The sequence below is a fragment of the Papaver somniferum genome, chromosome 6, assembly GCF_003573695.1.
Source record: "Papaver somniferum cultivar HN1 chromosome 6, ASM357369v1, whole genome shotgun sequence".
In the NCBI taxonomy this organism is placed as follows: Eukaryota; Viridiplantae; Streptophyta; class Magnoliopsida; order Ranunculales; family Papaveraceae; genus Papaver; species Papaver somniferum.
In genome coordinates, this window is record NC_039363.1 from 16,115,819 (window position 1) to 16,137,191 (window position 21,373).

The window sequence follows — 21,373 nt, forward strand, 5'->3', positions numbered from 1 at the left end:
TAATAGTGAATTGGCAGCCAAATGACCAGACCTATCACATGCATACGATATGACCTTTACAAAACCGTAGTCACACTACATGCCTCATAGTGACTACTTAATCGTTTTATTTTAATTATTATATGCAATATTGCAGTGCTTATAATGAGAATCCGGGGAAGCCATTATCAGGCTGATTCTAACGTCATAGTAAGGTAAAGCATTGCCATCCCTGACATTATCAGCTGCTAAAATTTGTCAGAGGTGAGTCAGGTCAGGTGACGATCTCCCAACTCCAAAGGTCACCTATCACCACAGGTCCACAAGCCTGCTGCTTCAAAATAATTAAACAAAAAAAATCACTAGCCTGCTTCCGGGGGGAAATGAAATGCACTTCATCGGTGGAACTGTGGAAGTTATAGAAATTAATTGCCGGCGAGGACCGAATCTTCCGAATGATATACATTTTCTGTTTTCTGCTGCCATTTTCATTTAAGTTCTAGCTAAACTTACGGGCCTGCTTTATATACAGTTCACTTACCCAAGGGCCCCATCACCATCATCAACAAGCATCAGCTGCAAGAAGTCAATGGAAGCAGTGTAAATTTTCTACCCACTGGTGCTTGCAGCCGTCTGCGAGTGCTGAAATGGATAATTAGGATCCTGGCAGAAACCTGAAAACCTCTTAATAAAAACCTTATCGTGGAGCTTAGCCTGCTACAACAGAAAAAGAAAATGTCGTCACATTCAAGACTTCGCCAACTACTATAAATAAAAAAAGGAGACAAGAGGTATCAACTCTTACTCATGGAAGCCTACTATAATTTTTTTAATCGTTCACATCTCTGTAACAATTTATATATAAACTAACTCATCTGATTACTCTTGCAAATAACTCGGCATCAGAAAAAAAAAGTCGACCTAAAGAGAGTAAAAATCTTTGGTGTCAATGTCGGTTAACATTCCACTTGTAGTCGCACTTGCTGTAATGGCTGCAGCTTTAGCCATTACGCTTGTACCTTCAACACCACCCAGTGATCAGAAATGGGGTGAAACAGTACGTTGCCACCGTTCAGGTCCTGAAAAAATGACAAAGTTACATTTTTACTTCCACGATATCGTCACAGGCGATAATCCGACAGCTATTCCGATTGCAAGAGCGCCGGTTACAAATTCTTCACCGACAGCCTTCGGGTTATCATACATGATGGATGATCCGTTAACCGAAACAGCAGACCCGAACTCTAAACTCTTGGGTAGAGCTCAGGGTTTATTTGGAAGTTCTTCTGCACATGATGAGATATCTCTAATCATGGGAATATATAAGTATTGTTTTTACTGCGGAAGACAGTTTTAAGGGGTCTACTATTACTGTTTTTACACGGAATCCTTACCAGCATGGAAAGCACGGGCGAGAGTTTTCAATAGTTGGTGGAAGTGGAACTGGGTATTTTCGGTTTGCCAGTGGGTTCATAAGCGCCAAAACTGTCTGGGAAAAGGGGTTGCATGTTATCGTTCAGTACAATTGTACTGTTGTCCATTACTAAATCGGAACTTGTGTACGCCTGCCTTGGTTTCAACGAGTCTGTTGGAAAACTGCAATGTTATTCACCGCAAATTGAATGCTTTCAGTAATAAATGAAAAGATTTACAATTTAGATGACAAGAATCTCACGATTTATAAAGGGGACATCAGTCCTACTAAGTGATGATATCATTTTATCGGTCCAGTAATTAGGATTGGTGGAATTTTTTTATCTTATATGAAACGATATCAACACTTAGTAAAACTGGTATCCCTTTATAAATCAGGAAGAATCCGCCTCTTACCTAAATATTTGGTCAGTAACCTAAAATATACCTTGAATCCAAAGAACTGCCCCATGTCCGTCACCCTAACCTACATTGTCCCAAGTGGTGGCGTGACCAAAATTTTCATGTGACAGTTGTGACTTTGTGAATTACCTCACGGTACAATTGGCATTTTCTTGAAACTCCGCTGGTTTTCTATTTTCAAAAACATCAAACTTATATGGCAGGAAAAGTTAAAGTTACAAAACATGATTCATGAACCAAAATTTTAACCTGGTTTAATTGGGGGTCCCTGAAAATAATTATGGGCCCTGCACTAAAGGATAAAAAGGGACATGAAATAGCAATTATGGGTTATCCCTTATTCCAAATTTTTTGAAATGGCTAAACTACCCCTAAATTATTAGTGTTAATTAAGTTAATTAGGTAAATTAAGATGTTAATTAGATTAAAATCAGATTTTGGATAAATTTTTTATGATAAAAGAAAAATTGTGTTTTTGTGTTGTGGGGAAGGAGAAGTTAAGTTTTTGGGGAAAAGGTTAGGGTTATTTGAAATGAGTGATTCTAGTGGAGGAAATGATGTTGGTGAAGCTTCAAATAACAAACATGATTGTGTTGATGTGAGATTGTCTCAACTAATCCTATGGATTGGATGTTTGATGGAGAGATGTTAATAGAGGAACCCATGAATATTGGTGCAAATGAAGATCCCATTGCTCAAAATGAAGGAACCAACCCTCAAAATGAGGAACCCGAAGCTCAAAACAATCAGGTAAACATCTTATACCCTTCGATTTATCTGTTTGTTGCTCCAAGTGGTCGAATCATCCACACTATGGAACAACTCAGTGTAAGGGTCTTCATAGTCGGGGGTGTATACCCATACGACTCTCTAATGTCGTCATTTTATTGACACTATCAATGATGACTCAAACCTGCAACTTTTCGAGGTTATGAAAAATCTTTAGGTAGTGTGATAAACATTAACGACCCTTTTCAGCTAGGTCACTTAGAGTCGTTATGTTGTTTTGTTTACACAAGAACGACTCTAAAACTAAAACTCTCTGTAAAATATAACATTTAGGGTCGTCATATATGTAGTCATATGAAATGACGATTCTTAAATACACAATGACGATTCTACTAAATTAAGATAATGATCCTTCCAGTTTTTTAGACAGAAAGGTAGTTTTTGGTCATATAGAGTCGTTAGTGTATAAAAAAGGGTCGTCAGAGTAGGATCGTCAATTGGTTCTATAATACATTGACGACTCTATTCTAGGGAAAAAAACCTTAAAACCCAGAAAAAGGATCGTTATCTCCTACACCTTAGACATCAACGATTTTTCATATCTTAAAACCCAGAAAAAGGGGTCGTTAGGGTATATAACTATCGAGGTTGACGACCCTTATTCTCTAACTGTTATTTTTCAGTTAGAAACTGAATTTTACAAACAAAAAACTTTATATTAAACACAAATAGGAAGTAGATTAGTAAGTTTTAGTTCACTTACTTTCTAATTGGGTGAAGGAAAAAAAATTCTAATCGGGTGAAGAAAAAAATAATCTTGGAGTCATTAATGGAGTCATGATGGAGAGGCGAGAAAGAAGATAGAACTTATTTTTTTTGGGTTGAGAAATGAAAATGAATTAGGACTTAGAATTAACGATTAATAGTTTTTTTGCTTTTATTATTAGGAAAGGGCAAAATAGACCTTTCACTGAATTTTGGAAACCCCCTATGAGTTATGATGAGGGTATAAATTGGTCAGACCCCTAATTGTTTTTTGGGGCCCAATTAAACGAAGAATTTTAATCTCCAACATAGAATCCTTTTCGTTAATTGCATAGTAATCCTGTATATGTTTTATGGTCCATAATTTATTCTTTGACCAAAACATTGTAGATATTAGTGGTAAAGTCATTAACTCATTAGGCGATTGAACCAATTAGACAATGGAATCAATGATTGAATTACGAAACTACTCCCTCCGTTTCTTTTTAATAGTCTGGTTTTGTTTTTAGAGAAATCGAAGGAAATTAAGAGAACTAATTATTGAAAGTGGTCCTCATGACACTTGTCAATAAAAGAAGTGAACTGAAATGGTTTTTCATGACACTTGTCAGCAAAAAAAGTGAAGTGAAATGATCCCCATAACACTTGTCGTCAAAAGAACTTAAGAAAACAGTGGTCCCAAAAAATTAAAATAACATTTGACTTTCCCAATTAGGAAACCAACTTATTTTTTGAAACATTTATTTATGGAAACCAGTCTATTAAAAAAGGAACGAAAAGAGTAGTTGCGAACACCAAATTCCAAAAAAATGTTGAATTTTTTGAGTTGGGACTCCTAAATTAAAAAAGTATTTAATCTTTTGTGACGTGACACAGATTTGCTTTACTACCTAAGAGCATCCACAGTGGGCGATTATAACCAAATTTATGGGATGAGATCCTAACACAGTGGGACGGAGTAAAGATCAAATTTGGACCAAAGATCAAATTCCAGACCAAATATGGTCGCGACCAAATCCCAAATTCTGATATAGTCGGGCGTAAACTTAAAGTACGTTTGATGTTGGGCGTAACATAAATTTACGCTTGTTAACGGGCGTAAACCAAATTTACGTATGTTGGTGGGACGGAATTTAAATTTACGTTTGTTGCGGGCGTAACATAAATTTACGCCTGATGAGACGGACAGAAAAATTCCGCACGTTGCCAGGCGGACACCAGATTTACGCCTGTCTGGGGCGGACACCAGATTTCCGCCTGTCTGGGGCGGACACGAAATTTCCGCCTGTCTGGGGCGGACACCAAAATTCCGCCCCTCCCAAACGGACTTTTTTTTTACGCCTGACAAAAATTATGAAACATGAAATTTTCGAACGTTAGAATGATAAATTTTTCGAACGTTGGCGTTGGATTGCGTAGCAGATTTTTGACCGTTGGTAAGATATTTATATCTTTCGAACGTTTGAAATTGAATGTTAATAACGGGTTTATTTTATACCTATATATACCAGATGAATTCCTTTCACATTTTCATATCATTCATTTGTATTCGTCAAGAAAGAAATAGTATCAGGAAGAAAAAATAGTTTTCCATATTTCAAATCATTTTGAAAATTTGAATCGAATCGTTTTTAATGTCAACACCACGAATAGCAAGAGGTCCAAATTTTACGACAATCGAAGATGTCACGATGTGTAAAATTCATTTATCTATATCTCAAGATCCCGGCGTTGGAGCCGATCAATCAGAGATTGCGTTGTGGACTCGTATCAAGGATGATATTGAAGCTCATTTACCGGATAAACCAGAGCGGTCTTGGAGTTCCTGGCAAAAACGATTTCAGGGAATAAGTAAAGAAGTGGCGTTGTTTTCGGCAAAACAGACGGAAGTGGAAGGTGAATATCATACGGGATGGGGTCCGGAAATGACCGTGAGTATTCTCTTTGTTTTGAAACAATTATTTTCTAATATTGAGATGCCCATGAACCTAATTGTTTTTAAAAACATTAACAGCTCGAAGAAGTAAACAAACGGTTTAAGGAATGCAATCATGGAAGAAAATTTAGGCACGAAGAGTGCTACCCAATTGTCATAGAAAATATAAAATATAATCGTCGATCGACTTTTGTTTTTGATACGACGCACGATTTGGATAGTAGCGTGAATACCGAGGAAGATGGCACTCAAGTCGAGTCCGGTAACGACACAGATAAAGGAGACATAGAGAATACATACCTTCGTCAGATGGGAAAAAAAGCAGCTAAACGATTGAAGAAAACCGGGCGAGAGAAATCCAACAGCCAAGAGGAATTGATGGGAATAATTATTACACAGCAAGAAAATTTCAATTCTCATTACCGGGAACAATCAAGATTCAAGATGGAACAAAAAAAGGCCGAGTTTGCACAAAAACAAGCTGAGCATGCGGCTAAAATAGCCAAGGAGGTCGCAGACGATGAATTTCGCATCATGATGATGGATCTTTCCAAATTGGATCATGTACAAAAGGAGTACTTCGAACTTCGAAAGGCTTTAATAGTACGGGACAAAAGGAGCCAATTATAATCGTCAAAACGGGATAGTTCGAACCTTAAGTATTAAGTCTAATAATAAGTGATAATAGTTTTAGTAGTTTATTTACGTTTTAATATGTATTAATTTTGTCATTAGTCGTATTATTATGTAATATTTGGGATTTAATTTTATCTTCATTTAATTTAATCAACTTTAACTTATTTTGTAACATCTTACTTTAATTTACCAAGTGATGAGTATATGAAATAGAGTTAATACATTTCTTCGAAATTATTCGTTAAAATAAAATCACATAATTTTTTCATATGGGAAACAACATTTAATTCAATATTTTTCCTCGTCTCCAACCTTTTAATTCCCATATTCTGCCCATATATGTTCGATTAAGTCATCGCGCAAGCGAATATGCCTATCTTTGCTGCGCATATGACGTCGGCGTTGCTCAGCTCTAATTTGGGAAAACTCCTCACTGTTGCCTCTTAATATATTAACCGGTGTCGGGTTGCTACGATGATCATAAACATGTGGCCATTCACCGGGTAGACGCTCATCCTCGACTATCATATTATGTAAGATAATACACGTTTTCATGATATAGGCAAGCACATCTGGATTCCACATTCTAGCAGGTTGTTTGATGATTCCAAACTGTTGTTGAAGTACACCAAATCCCCGCTCTACGTCTTTTCTTGCACCCTCTTGCATCGCTGAAAATATCTCTTTTTTCCTACCAAGCGGATGTTTAAACGCCATAATAATAGTAGCAATTTCTGGATATATTCCATCACCTAGATAATACGGCATGTCATAAGAATGACCGTTTACCACATAGTTCACCGGTGGTGCTTTTCCCGTGACCAGACTTCGAAAAACATATGAACGGTTCATCACATTAATATCGTTGTTAGAGCCTGGCATACCAAAAAATGCATGCCAAAACCATAGATCATACGACACCACCGCCTCCAACACGATACTTTCGCTCCCTTTATACGCGGTGTAAGCCCCTGATTCGGCAGACGGACATTTATCCCATTTCCAATGCATGCAATCTAGGCTACCTATCATCCCTGGAAATCCTCTATCTTTGTTTTGGTTGAGCAACAACTCAACATCACCAGCCGTAGGTTCACGCAAATATTCTTTCCCATACACATTGACAATCGACTTGCAGAACCTCCGAGTTGCTTCCAACACCGTGGTTTCGCCTATGCGTAAGTACTCGTCTATTGCATCTGCCGCACATCCATAAGCTAACATTCGCACCGCTGCAGTTACTTTTTGATGAGGGTTTAATCCTAAAACTCCACACGCATCGGGCCTTTGCACAAAATATCTGTCTTCGGCTGTAACACCTTCCACTATTCTGTTAAACAATTGTCGACGCATCCTGAATCTTCTGCGAAAAACATTAGGTGGTTGGTTTGGATACGGAGAAAAATAGTCGTTCCACAGAAGTTCAGCACCAGTCTCACGATCTCTTGGTATTTTGATACGAGTTTGAGGCCATTTAGAATTGGTAACAAGGACTCCCATACTAACGGCCATGTTATTTTGCATAATTGCTATTGAATCATCATCCGAGGAATAAAAACTACTATTAGAAGAAGAAGAAGAAGATGAAACAGAAGAACAATAGTGAGCGGTATTCTCATATGCTTCCATATTCTATGCGAATCAGAATAAGTGTGTGATTGTAAAAAGAGGTGTGTTGGTATTTATAGAGTGAGTGACGGAGATCACATGCTTCCATTTTGTAACATCTTACTATAATAAATAAAATAACATAAAGTATTTGACAAATTTTGTAAACTGTTTGTCAGTGAGGTGTTTGTCGTATTGAAATGACTAGTCGGTGAAATTTGATAAAGTATTGAACTGACTACTCGCTGAAATTTGATTGCCTATTGAAATGACTACTCGTTGAAATGACTAGTCGGTGAAATTTGATAAAGTATTGAACTGACTACTCGCTGAAATTTGATTGCCTATTGAAATGACTACTCGTTGAAATGACTACTCGCTGAAATTTGATTGCCTATTGAAATGACTACTCGCTGAAATTTGATTGCCTATTGAAATGACTACTCACGGACTACACATAACAAAGATAAATAACATAATAAATGTCTAGTATGACTACACATAACAAAGATAAATAACATAATAAATTCAAAGCTAAACCATATAAATAGTCATCACCGGCTAAACATTTCCCGTATCCGGAGGTGCCGATCGCGGTGGGATAAAAGCCGTTCTCGGAATGGGCCTGACCGAGGACGTTGAAGATGATCCTTGACTCATAGAACTCCACACTTGTGGGGCAATGTGGGGGAAAAGGCGCCGAATCCAATGGAAGGTTGGATGGTGTGTGGCGTTCGGAAAAGAGACAGTTGATACTCCAATTCCGTGATCTTATTATTCTGGTTTCCTATAAGTTCATCTTTCGCTAATAGACACTCCATCCTATCTTTCGTTTCTCGTAATGTAAAATCTCGAAATTGTTTAGTAAAATCAGCATATTCTTGGAATAATGCATAACTATCGCCCTGCCCTGTCATGAAAAATGAGATAGATGAGATTTTTTTTTTTTTTTTGAAATAAGCAATGTAAAGTTGAACGAACACTTACGGGCGATAATTGTTGTTGCGGTGGAATAAGAACATGTTCATCTGGTTTTCCAAGTTCGGTAGAATAGAAGTCACCGCTGTACCCAAATGTTTGGACCTCCCAATCAGGATGTGTCACATATTTTCTGAAATTAGTAACCTTTTTCCAATACTCTAAATATACTTCATACTAGCACAACTTGCACCACCTCGGTTGCATCAACAAAACCGTCCGCTAGCAGGAGTTTTGCTTGGTCATCACCCAAATGCCCAATAATTACATGTAGTCTCATGGGAACAGCAAACGAGGGATGGTTTTGCCTCCAACATCTTTCTCCTAAATAAACATTATGCTGTATAACCAAAAAGGAATATAATTGTAGTGAGTACGTTATTAATTAGATAAATAACGAAAAATAAAAAACTATGTTATTGACGATTAATATTAATGATATAATATAAAAAATCATGTCTAACTCACAACGCCATTCCAAGAAAATATCCATCTCGAGTCCGACAGCTTCCTAGCAGACTTTCCCATCTCAGAACTGAGGACGTCGGTGTATGATTCCCATGGGTGCCATGTCACTTGGTCAATCGTCAGCTGATTCAGTAAAATCCTACAACGAATAATATCATTCTGACACCTCCTTCCATTCCATCTGGAAATTACAGGCCATTTTGTTCATTACCGTTCATTGAGATGTCTGGTCGACATATGCCTAGGTATTCATACCCCCAAAACTAGTCCATAAAATTAATGAATCAAATTAATATATCCAAGGAAATAAACTTAAATGAAAATATACTTTACGTTGAAAATTAAAATAAAATCGATTACCAAAATACCTCTAATATTTGGAAGGGCCCGCTTAGTGCCTTCTGTTGTTTCCTACAAGCTTGTCGGAGACCTGCATACAATCTCGAAAAGGCACTACCGCCCCAGTCAAGGTCTTGTATTTTATCAATTTCTTCGAAAGCAGCTAACCATCCAGCATCAATATAGTTCTTTGCATTAGGAAAGAAAAATTGACCCAAAACATACATAAAAAAGGCAATTGCTATTCTATGGGCGAGGAGAGAATCTTCATTAGCCGCCACCAACTTATCTTCTTTGAAGTATGAGCTTAAATATGTAATTGTAATTGAGTTTGATATCCACGACGCGCCTCTTGTTCCCTGTGTGATATCCGGAAAAATCTTCTCACGGACATAGTCAAATTGGTATAGGCTCGAATCATACGGAACTACATAACCATCACCGATACTCAGTCCAGTTAACATGACCCAATCTAATGGCGTGAACCCCATCTCACCAAATGGAAAATGGAACGTGTTGGTTGTATCCCAAAACCTCTCAACAATATAATCAACAACGGCATGTTGGGTAACGTTACACTCTATGTTCAACAATTTTTCCCACCCCGCTTTTTCAATCAAATATTTAACTCTAGGACAATGTATTGAAATAAATTTATAATAATGAATTACCGATGCCAGACATCCACGATGTTTAAACTTAAATGTTGGTGCGTCTGAAAATGTAATGTCTTCAGTAGCGTGCGGCTTATCATCTTCCACTATAGGAAACCTCCCTAACCCGGGGACGTCGACCTCCTCAATTTGACCGGTAGAGATTAAGTTGTAATCAGCTTCGGTAGATTTTTGTCTCTTGTTGGTCTTTTGGCGACCACTAAACCTCGATATAAACTTGTTCATTCTACGCACAAACATGTTAAATACAATTTCATAATTAAAAGACCAATCCACGAACCATAATAGACATAAATTTAACCGAACAAAATTTCAACATCATAAAATTCCATAAACATAAATTTAACCAAAAAAATAATTATCCAATTAACTATATTTATAACTATTTATAATTAACAAAAAATTCAATTAAAATACGAAACTAAACTAACAAAAAGATAAATTAAATTAAATCACGTAACTAAATTAACAAAAAATAATTATCCAATTAACTATATTTATAACTATTTATAATTAACAAAAAAATAAATTAAATTACGAAATTAAATTAACAAAAAAATATATTAAATTAAATCACGTAACTAAATTAACAAAAAATAATTATCCAATTATTAATATTTATAACTATTAAATAAAACAAAAAATTAAATTAAATTACGATTAACCCAATTTTAATAAGATTTGATTAACCCAATATGAATATCCAATTAGTAATAAAGTATGATTCAATTTTCAACGTAAAAACCCTAAATAAATTCGAACAAAAAATACATTACCTGCGCATATTATTACACAAATTGAAATAAATTCGAACAAAAAATACAATACATGATATTATTATTACACAAATTGAATAAAGAAAGTAGAAAATACATACCTTATAATGGAGTTTTTAGGGGTTTTGTGGAGTTTTTAGGGTATCTGTACGGTTGGTAGATGGGAATGGAGAAGAAGAATATGAACCGAAGAGGAGCCGTGAAGCAAACAAGAATATGAACTGTGAACTGTGGAAGAAAATGAAATGAGAAGAAGAAGCCTCGTGTAGAAGAGATGGGTTGTGGTTGGGAAGGAGAGGCAGTATTGGTGGAAGGTGCGGTTCATTAAGATTACGCCCGATTTGATCGGACGGACAGGAGAGTACTCCATAACCCTAAACCCTAATGAAACGGAAATTTTGGTTACGCCCGTCTCAGGCGTAATAATTTTTTACGCCTAACAAATTCATCACGCGGACAGAAGAAGTCCGTCCGTGCAACTCATCACGCGGACACAAAAATTCCGCCCGTCTGATCTCACACGTGCTGTGTGACCGTGTTTAACTCGGACGGAATTTATATTTACGTTTCTTCGAGCGGTCATTTGGAATCCGTCTGATCAACGGGCGGAATTTAAGATTCCGCCCCTTACCAAACGTAATTTTTATTTACGCTTGATAACAAACGTAATTTATATTTACGCCCGTTTGAAACGTAATTTTTAATTCCGCCCAGAAATGAAACGTAACTAATACTTCCGCCCGTCTTCATGCGTAAAACTGTTTTACGCGCGACCAAATTTGGTCTTCTCCCCGTAACGTCACAATACAAATTAAACTCATATTTAGTCTTTTTTTTTAGTCTTTGATCTTTGAGTTTAGTCGTACCATTGCAGTCGCTCTAACAATGTATATATAAACTAGTTCATCCGGTTAGTTTTGCAAATAACTCGACTTTGAAAGAAAAATCGACCTAAAGCGGCTAGAAATCTTTGTTTTCAATGTCTGTCAATATTCTAATTCTACTCTCACTTGTTGTAATGGCTGCAGATTTAGCCATTACATTTGTACCTGCAACACCACCTACTGATCCGAACTGGGGTGAAACAGTGCGATACCACCGTTCGGGTCCTGAAAAATTGAGAAAGTTACATTTTTACTTCCACGATATCGTCACAGGCGATAATCCGACAGCTATTTCGATTGCAAGAGCGCCGGTTACAAATTCTTCTCCGACAGCTTTTGGGTTTTTGTACATGATGGGTGATCCATTAACCGAAACAGCAAACCCAAATTCTAAACTTTTGGGTCGAGCTCGGGGTTTATTTGGAGCTTCTTCTGCGCATAATGAAATTTCATTAATCATGGGGATAAGCATCGTTTTCACTGCGAAAGACAGGTTTAAAGGGTCTACTATGCCTAGTTTGGTATCGTTGTGAGTTTCAGAAAAATGCTTTTCTGTTGTGTTGTGCATTGCTGCGCTGTGCTATGAAAATAAAATGGTATCACGTTTGGTAAACTATAATTTTAAAAATGTTGTGAAATTAAAAAAAATGCAAATACTGTTTGGTAAGTTGGTATTTTAAAGTGCTGGTGATGTAACTAATGGCGAAAATAGACATGTTTTATAAATACACCATAATTACAATAAATTGTATTTTAAATTCTAACATATTTAAAAAAAATATTCTCAAATGAAATAAATATGTATATAATAGAATATAAGTATTTTATTATTATAAATTTATTAATAAATAAGAAGTGTTAATTATTATTCTTTTTTTATGATTTAATAAAGAATTTTATGATTATGATTTGCTTAAAAATATTATTATTATTGTAATTAATTATTATTATGTAAAAAAAATTAGAAACAAAAGTTAGAAATACAGTGGAATGGCTTCAAAAAGTTAGAAATACAGTGGGTCCACATCTTATGCTTTTCCAGCTTTTAAAAGCTAGTGGTGAGTAGCTTTTAAAAGCAGGCCTAAAATGGAAGTGCTTCTCTCCAAAAGCACTTTGAAAAAAATTTACCAAACACAATTTTTAGTAAAAGTTTGTTACGAATTTGTTACAAGATGCTTTTGGTAGAAAAAGGCAATCCCAAACGGGGCTTATTACTGTTTTTACGTGGAATCCATACCGGCATGGGAAGCACGGACAAGAGTTTTCAATAAAGTAGAATCTCTATATATTAATACTCTTGGGAATCCACAAAATTATTAATATAGGGAGGTTATTAATATAGAGAGGTACCTATAGAAAATGTAAAAAATTTAGTTCAATATATGTGCAATGTATTGATAGCTGTATTTAGATGACGTACACACATTTTTATAGTTCGAACATATAAGTGCATGTATATATCTTGGAATTTGTAGTTCCAAGAAGTTTGGAATCTTTAAACATGCTCGGAAAGTTGAAAATATATGGGCTTCAACGAGAACGTGTTTAAGTTAATGAAATATTATGCACCCGCAAGTTAAAAGATGTTGTAATAATCCAAAAAATCACTTCTTTTCTCAAAAAACTATAGATAAGTATTTTGTTTAATCATAAATATAATGTAACTAAATATATATATTTTTAATATAATATTGATTATTACTATTTAGAAGTAAATTCTTTAAGACGAAACTCGAAAAAGTCATTAATATTAAACTGGAGAGGTTGTTACTATTTCTCACTGGCCCAAGTTGGGACCGTAAAATTTTATTAATATGTAGAGGTTATTAATATATGGAGTATCAGTATATGGTGGTTCTACAGTAGTTGGCGGAACCGGGTATTTCGGTTTGCCAGCGGGTTCATAAGTGCAAAGACAGTCTGGGAAAAAGGTTTGGATGTTATCGTTAAGTACAATTGTACTGTTGTTCATTACTAAACAAGCCTGTTATAGGGGCGGCATTGTAATAGGACAAAAAGGGTCATTACATGATAATTCAAGTGTCCCTTATCTAAAAAAAAACTGGAAATGATAAATTAACCCTCATAATTGATAACCTAGTTTAGTGATGATAATCAAGTTTAGTGTTAATGATTAATTTCACTTATATTAACTCAAAATCAAACCAAAATCAGATTTTTAGAGTTAAAAAAAAGTGTAGAGGAGAAGAAGGTCAATCTCAATCAATTGAAGAAATTAATCAACAAAATGAAGAACCAGGACCTGAAAAGGACCAGGTATACTTCGAAATTAGTCCCAACTAGGTTTTTGTTGCTCAAAGTTATCTAAAGTACGTAAAAAATTCAATTTTTTTTTACATTTTCAAAGCTAATTACGGTTTGAATTTTGCTCATAACCAACCGTAAATCGAAGTTACGGTTCGTAAAAGATGAACTACCAACCGTAACTGGTTAAATTTGAAGAAAACCCAATTGTAAAACCAGTTACGGTTGGTAACCAAATGCTCGATACGAACCGTAACTCAGTTACGGTTGGTAACCAAATGCTCGACACCAACCGTAACTGAGTTACGGTTCGTAAACTAAAATGGTTACCAACCGTAACTGAAGAAAATTCTCAGATATAAGAACATACAGTTGGTAATTGAACTATTACCAACCGTAACAACATCAAAATCTCCAGTTACGGTTCGTAATTGAGTTAAAATCAACCGTAACTCACATAAACCCAGAAATTTCAATTTTCATCTAAAACCCTAATTTTTGATAGAAATTAAACTTAAATCGAACAAAATAAACCAAATCGTAACCGGGTTTCAAAACATACCTCATATAAGTCATTACACTACACTTGATTAATTTTCGAATCGTCGATTAATCGAAGACGATGAAATTTTGAGTTTTAATGGAGGTTATGGTTGATGGGAGGAGGAGAAGAGAAGAAAAAAGAAAACAATTTTCCAATTTAGCTTTGATTTAGGTTAAAAAATGGGGAGGCAATCTAGTCAATTTACACCTTCTATAGGACATCCCTAACCAATTAGAGAGACATTACTATCATTCTGCCGCCCCTCTAATAAACCATGCCGCCCCTATAACAAGCTTGTTACTAAGGGAACTTGTGTACACCTGTCTTGGTCTCTAGTTCGAGTCCATAATGTATTTGCAAATTGCAATGTTATTCACCACAAATTGAATGCTTTCAAAAATAAATGATTTTTTTTTAAAATTGCAATGTCTTGTGACAGCTAACGACAAAAAAAAATTAACCGATGACCACCGCAGCCGTTCAGGCCAAACGGGCATTGGCTGGGGAAGTTCCGGAGAAAATCCAACTTGTGATTATTACAAAGTGACACATAAAGAGGAACTGTAGCCCACGTCTTAAGGATCTTAAATCTACTACTAGTGTTCAAATTCAGTTATATCTTGACCAACGCCTTTCCCGGGTTTTTCCGTCAAATCTCACTCTTTCTCTTTCTAAAAATAAGTCGTTATTCCCTTTTCCCCTACCACAATCCATTCCAATCTCTGCAACTTCCCCTTCACAAAAGAAACTCTCACTTCCTCCTCTACATGGTATGAATCTGCGAACCCTAAAACTGTTTAATCAAGTTATTCTTCTTATTAGAAATTTTGTGTTTCTCACATTGTAAAACATCGAATTCTGGATCTGAATGGATATTCTTCTAAGATGCCTTGTCTGAACTTGTTTTCTTTTTGCTTGTTAAAATTGATTTTGTTTGTGTGGCTTGATTTAGTTAGATGATTTGTGATACTCTTCTTTTATCTTTTGGGATTTGTTAGGGTTTCTTTTTGGTTAGATTGGATACATGTTGACTATTTCTCTACTTGTTTAGATTTTTGTGTTTTTGATGACTTAGGTTTAGTTAGTTGAAAGATTTGTGATGCTTTTGATTTGGAGATTTTGTTGGTTAATTCACTTAATTAATCGGAAAGAAACACATTCTGGACTCGCTTCATGTATTGTTAAGCCTTTTCGATTTTACATACTTAAAAAATTAGGGTTACTTTTACCCCTTTGAAGTTGGAATGTTGTTGAATGTAATTCGTAATTTAACCGTAGCATTGATGTTGATTGTTGATTATTGATTTCTAATCCTTGCTTTTCTTTTGGATTTTTCGGTACTAATTCTAGGCTTTGACAGTGATTAGATTTCAACAAAGCAAAGGAGCTAAGTGTGTCGAAACAAGTATAAGGTTCTGTCAGATAGAATCATAAGTTTGGTAGACGGGTGGAGAGCAGTTTGGAGCGGTTAATTTTGACAGTGGCATTAGAAAGTGGATGCCACTGTTGATTAAGCTGAAAACTATTGGCGTGGACATTGTGATCCAGAGAATGGTTCTCTATCTTCTTTATTAGAAACTAGCGAGTTTTGTGATAGAGAAACCGTGTTTTACTGAGATGGATAGCAAGGAAGATAATTACTTGGCAGAGGGTGTGGATCGTCTCCAAATTGTTGCAGACGATGTGGATCCCTCTATTTCCCCGATAAAGATTACCATGTCACCAAAGTCTCCGAGGTCACCTAAATCAGTTCACGGAAAGCATGTTACGAGCAAGGGTAGCCCAGTGAAGCATGATAGGCATTCACATTCTCCAAAAGATGGACGCCCCAAGAAAGGTAACATGTTATTAACATACGTAGATGGAATTTTATGAACTGCCTATCCAGAGAGGACGTAATGTGGTTAGGGAGTCTGATCAGTTTTGCTTGCTGTTCTTCATACAAGCATCAAAGAACTTTACTAACAGCTGCATCAGATCTCATAGTCTTATTTGGAAGCCAAAAATAATTGTTTCAGGCATTAGCCTGACTTCAATTTGTGATAATATCACTTGCTGTCTGCTGTCAACGTCAACCTCGCAAATGAAAGGGCTACTTTGTGCAGCCTGCTGTTGCGTTAGATCTATGTCCACTTCTAGTTTATTATCTGACTTGCCTCTGGGTGCTTCTTTTAGTTCTTATTTTCTTGTAATACCGTTTAATGACCTAATGCGGTGTTGTCATTGCAGGTGGATCAGGCGGAAAGGGAACATGGGGAGGCATACTTGAAACAGGAGATGATAACACTGTTGATCCAAACGATCCCAACTATGATAGTAATGAGGTATTTTCTTTTAGTTAGTTTAAAACTATTATGCCTGTTTGTTATGTTTTGGTAGGCTCTTTTACCATGGACATCAAATCCATAATTTGCAACCTTTTTCGTATTAGGATTATTGGTACTTGTGTTTTTGCGTTGTTACAAAAGCAATTGGAAGTGAGTAAACTTATTTTAATTACTTGCCAGCAGGATAACAGTCATTCAAACTCAACAAAACCACTTGGCGTTTTTGATGAGTACAAGAAGAAGGCTACTGTAATAGTAGAGGAATACTTTGCTACAGATGATGTTGTGTCTACTGCGAATGAACTAAGAGAACTTGATATGCCAGAATATCATTATTATTTTGTTAAGAAGCTTCTTTCTATGGCAATGGATAGGCATGCCAAAGAGAAAGAAATGGCTGCTGTGCTATTATCTACACTTTATGCCAATGTGATCGATCCACCACAACTTTACAAAGGCTTCAGCAAATTGGTCGAATCAGCAGATGATTTGATTGTAGATATACCAGATACTGTAGATGTTCTTGCGTTGTTTATAGCTAGGGCAGTTGTTGATGACATACTTCCTCCAGCATTTTTGACGAAACAGTTGGGATTGCTACCGAAGGACTCGAAAGGGGTTGAGGTTATAACAAGAGCTGAGAAAAGCTATTTATCGGCTCCACTTCATGCAGAGATCATTGAGCGCAAGTGGGGTGGAAGCAAGAACAAAACCGTTGAGGATGTGAAAACTAACATAAACAATCTGCTTGTAGAGTATATAGCAAGTGGTGACAAGATGGAGGCTTTCAGGTGCATCAAGGATTTGAAAGTTCCTTTCTTCCATCATGAGATAGTCAAACGGGCTCTTATATTGGCAATGGAAAGGCGGGCTTCTGAAGATCGTCTCCTTGATTTGTTGAAGGAAGCTGCTGAGGAAGGTTTCATTAATTCAAGCCAAATGACAAAGGGTTTTGGCCGTCTTATTGACACAGTGGATGATTTATCTCTTGATATTCTTAGTGCAAGAGATATTCTGCAGTCCTTGATATCCAAAGCAGCATCTGAAGGTTGGTTATGTGCTTCATCTCTAAAATCTCTGAGTCTCCAAAAACAAAAGCAAATAGAAGATGACACTGCCAGGGTTTTCAAGCTCAAGGCCCAGTACATTATCCAGGAGTATTTCTTGTCAGGTGACATATTAGAGGTGATTAGTAGCCTTGAATCAGAGAAGTACAATTCTTCTTCTGAACTAAGTGCTATGTTTGTGAAAAAACTAATAACTATAGCAATGGATCGGAAAAATAGAGAAAAAGAAATGGCATCTGTATTGTTATCATCGTTATCCTTACCAGCAGATGGTGTCATAAATGGTTTTATGATGCTAGTTGAATCTGCAGACGACACTGCACTGGATATTCCAGCTGTTGTGGAGGATCTTGCAATGTTCTTAGCTAGGGCAGTTGTTGATGAAGTTCTGGCTCCACAACAGTTAGAGGAGATTGGAAACCAATTGACGGGTCAAGACTCTATAGGAAGTAAAGTACTTCAAATGGCAAGGTCTGTGCTCAAGGCTCGGCTCTCTGGGGAGCGGATCTTAAGGTGTTGGGGTGGAGGTGGGAGTAGCAGGCCTGGATGGGATATTGAGGATATTAAAGATAAGATTGGAAAACTCTTGGAAGAGTATGATTCAGGTGGTGAGTTACGAGAAGCATTCCGCTGCATAAGGGAGCTAGCTATGCCATTTTTTCACCATGAAGTTATCAAGAAAGCACTGGTAGCAGTTATGGAGAAGAAGAATGAAAGATTGTGGGGTTTACTAGAACGCGGTTTCTCCGTAGGAGTCTTTACTCCAGATCAGATGATGAAAGGTTTTGGGAGAGTTGCGGACTCTCTTGATGACTTGGCTTTAGATGTTCCAGATGCTGAACAACAATTTACACGTTATGTGGAACGAGCCAAAGCTGCAAGTTGGTTGGACTCTTCGTTTCCTGCTACACGATATGTAATACAAAATGGTGCTTGTTCTTGAGATTTTGGAAGCATATCGAGCGTGGTTTGGTCTTTCAACTCCTGCTGCATTTTTCATGTTTTCCTTTTCCTGAATCTCTGTACTTCTCTTCTCCCTATCCGATATTTACTTTACTTACAGTAAACTGTATGTTTCTTTGCATGATACGTTTTTGTTTGTTTTTTTTCTGAATGAAAAAACTTTACTTGAACAATTTTGATTTTAGATATGGCTTAGGCTTAGTGAACAGAGAGACAAGACTATGATTGAAATTATGTGTTGAGTCTGTTGACCCTGGTCTATGTTTGAGGCCGTGTGCAGGAACGCAACTTTAGAACTCATTTATACCCGTAATAACCAACTTGCAAAATGGATTTCTTTATCACAAAGAGATTCGTTCAATACTGTAGCGGTGACTAGTGGATATGCTTACCCTAATTTATGATAGAGAATAACATACTCGTCCCGTCTCAAAAAGACTGTTCTCTATTCCGTTTTTGTCAAATTATGTCCGGTTTCTATTTATAGTCATGTATTTCCAATGAACTTTCTAGTATACCGTTATTTTTTTATAATCATAAATTCGTTTTTAAAGAGATCGGATTTAAAATATTAAATAAATTTATAAGGGTAGGATCCGTTGATATGGTTATAATGACATAATCTTGACATGGCGGCGCCATTTTTTCTAAACATCTAAACGACGATGAATTTGAAACTAAGATTTTGGGGACGCGTTGCTCATATGAAACTCTACATTCATACCAAAAATGAGAGTGTTCTGAGATACAAAACTTCATCATCCACACATTTTAATTTCAACTGTTAATTTTCAACAACTGATATTCAAAATGGTAGATGGTGGTCTTATACATCTCGGAATGCTCTCATTTTTTGTTGAAATGTAGAGGCTTATAAAAGAACATGTAACAAAAAAATTATCTTCAAATTCATTGCCGGTTGTGCTCAATAGAAAAAATGACACTAAAATGTCAAGATTATATCAATATAAGCATGTCAATGGATCCTACCCCTTTATATAATTAAGGAAACAAATATATCCTTAATTCTTTTTAAGAGAATATATATTTGGCAACAAAAATTAAATTTCTTACAAAGTTTATACTGCATAAATTTAATATCCTTTCATTTCTTTTTATACTTCGTATTTATAATCCTCCAAACAATTTTAGGTAATTTTTATTAAAATAAAATAAGTAAGTAATTAAGGGTATTCAAGTGAAATACTATGGTCTCCTTAATATTTTGACAAAATCAAAGAGGACAGTCTTTTTGAAGAACGCGCAATTCGGAGATATGAATTACTACCCCAACCAATAGTGTTTGCTAAAGGGTGTTTTTGGAGGGCAAAAATACTAAAATACCCTTCCCTCAAAAAAAAATCTAATAACTTAAAATAAAAAAACAAAATCACATCCCCATTTTCATATTCACTGCCGGCATTCTCGTTAGGGTTAGGGATTTAAAACCTAAATATTATCCACTTTGAAAACGATTTTTTTTTTACATTCGGAAGTGATGAAGACCATACTGGAAGTGATGAAGCCCATGCCGAAGGTGATGAAGACCATGCCAGAATTGATGAAGACCATGCCGGAATTGATGTAGACCATGCCAGTAATGATGAAGACCATGCCGGAAATAATTTTTTTTACATCGCCGGAAGTGATGAAGACCATGCCGGAATTGATGAAGACTATGCCGTAAAATGGTGCCGACATGCTTGGTAACTAACATTCAATACCGTAACTTAACGTCGACATGCTCGATAGAATCAATGCCGGTAGTCAAGTGAATTTTTTTTCAACTTTCTTGATACATTAAGCAATATATACTATGTCATTAGCACTACCGGCATGCTCGAGAATCAACTGACTGTGCCGGCAATGGACTTTTCAAAACCAGAAAAGTTTTCAAAATTTAATACGTTTTGAATTTCGAAACCACCGGATCCCCTGGATAGCGTACCGGCATAGTTTTTTGGTTGAATACTATGCCGACTTGAATTTCAAAATGGGGGATATGCTCGATGCCGGCATGGACGTGGTATGAATACCATGCCGGTATGGCTGCTGCCGGCATAGTATTCATACTACGTCCATGCCGGCACCGAGCTATTTCAGCTGCAACAATGGTGGATTCAAAGAAAAAAAAAATTCAACACATTGGTACCTTTACCCGAGTATTGGGAGTGCTTGTACAATCATCCTCTATTTTTTCCCTCCTTCTACTCTCACCTCACTCACCCAAGTACAAATAAAAATACACACTATTATCAAAACATGTAACCGAAAAGAGTGGAATACAAGATATCATTAAATTTCACAAGATAACTGACATGAAACCATTTAAATATGATCCTCACCTATATAATTATAATACTCTTTTTATAAACAACAACTTCAAGAAGATAAAGTAAATATTTTTACAAATCAAATAGTAGGAAACTACAACAATAAGAAAAGATGGAACCGTTTTTAATAAACCAACCTGGATACATATGAATATATATGAACACAAAGTGATGTACTGACTTTGACCCCTAAATCTCAATGCACCAAGATTGAGAAAGATTACTACCTCAATCCGACCTCATACTCTGTGGGAAACAAAACAAAA

At 36.1% G+C, this 21,373-nt stretch overlaps 3 protein-coding genes across 6 annotated transcripts; all 3 read left to right on the top strand.

Moving 5' to 3' along the window:
- The first annotated feature begins 928 nt into the window (after positions 1–928).
- Positions 929–1,336, top strand: LOC113290548 (dirigent protein 23-like). The gene has a single exon (XM_026540139.1). The coding sequence runs from the start codon at positions 929–931 to the stop codon at positions 1,334–1,336; it is 408 nt and encodes a 135-aa protein (XP_026395924.1).
- Positions 1,337–11,742: 10,406 nt separating this feature from the next.
- LOC113290549 (dirigent protein 23-like) lies at positions 11,743–12,141 on the top strand. The gene has a single exon (XM_026540141.1). It carries the CDS (start codon positions 11,743–11,745, stop codon positions 12,139–12,141), a length of 399 nt encoding a protein of 132 aa, XP_026395926.1.
- Positions 12,142–15,051: 2,910 nt separating this feature from the next.
- Positions 15,052–18,941, top strand: LOC113287038. 4 transcript variants are annotated; one of them, XM_026535698.1, is made up of 4 exons: positions 15,052–15,187; positions 15,768–16,254; positions 16,647–16,741; positions 16,925–18,941. In XM_026535698.1, the coding sequence occupies exons 2-4, from the start codon at positions 16,035–16,037 to the stop codon at positions 18,752–18,754; spliced, it is 2,145 nt and encodes a 714-aa protein (XP_026391483.1). In that variant the 5' UTR covers positions 15,052–15,187; positions 15,768–16,034; the 3' UTR covers positions 18,755–18,941. The 4 variants fall into 4 exon arrangements, with proteins under 4 accessions (XP_026391483.1, XP_026391482.1, XP_026391485.1 ...); XM_026535697.1 differs by having other exon boundaries at positions 15,778–16,254; XM_026535700.1 differs by having other exon boundaries at positions 15,778–16,254; positions 16,928–18,941.
- Positions 18,942–21,373: the final 2,432 nt, after the last annotated feature.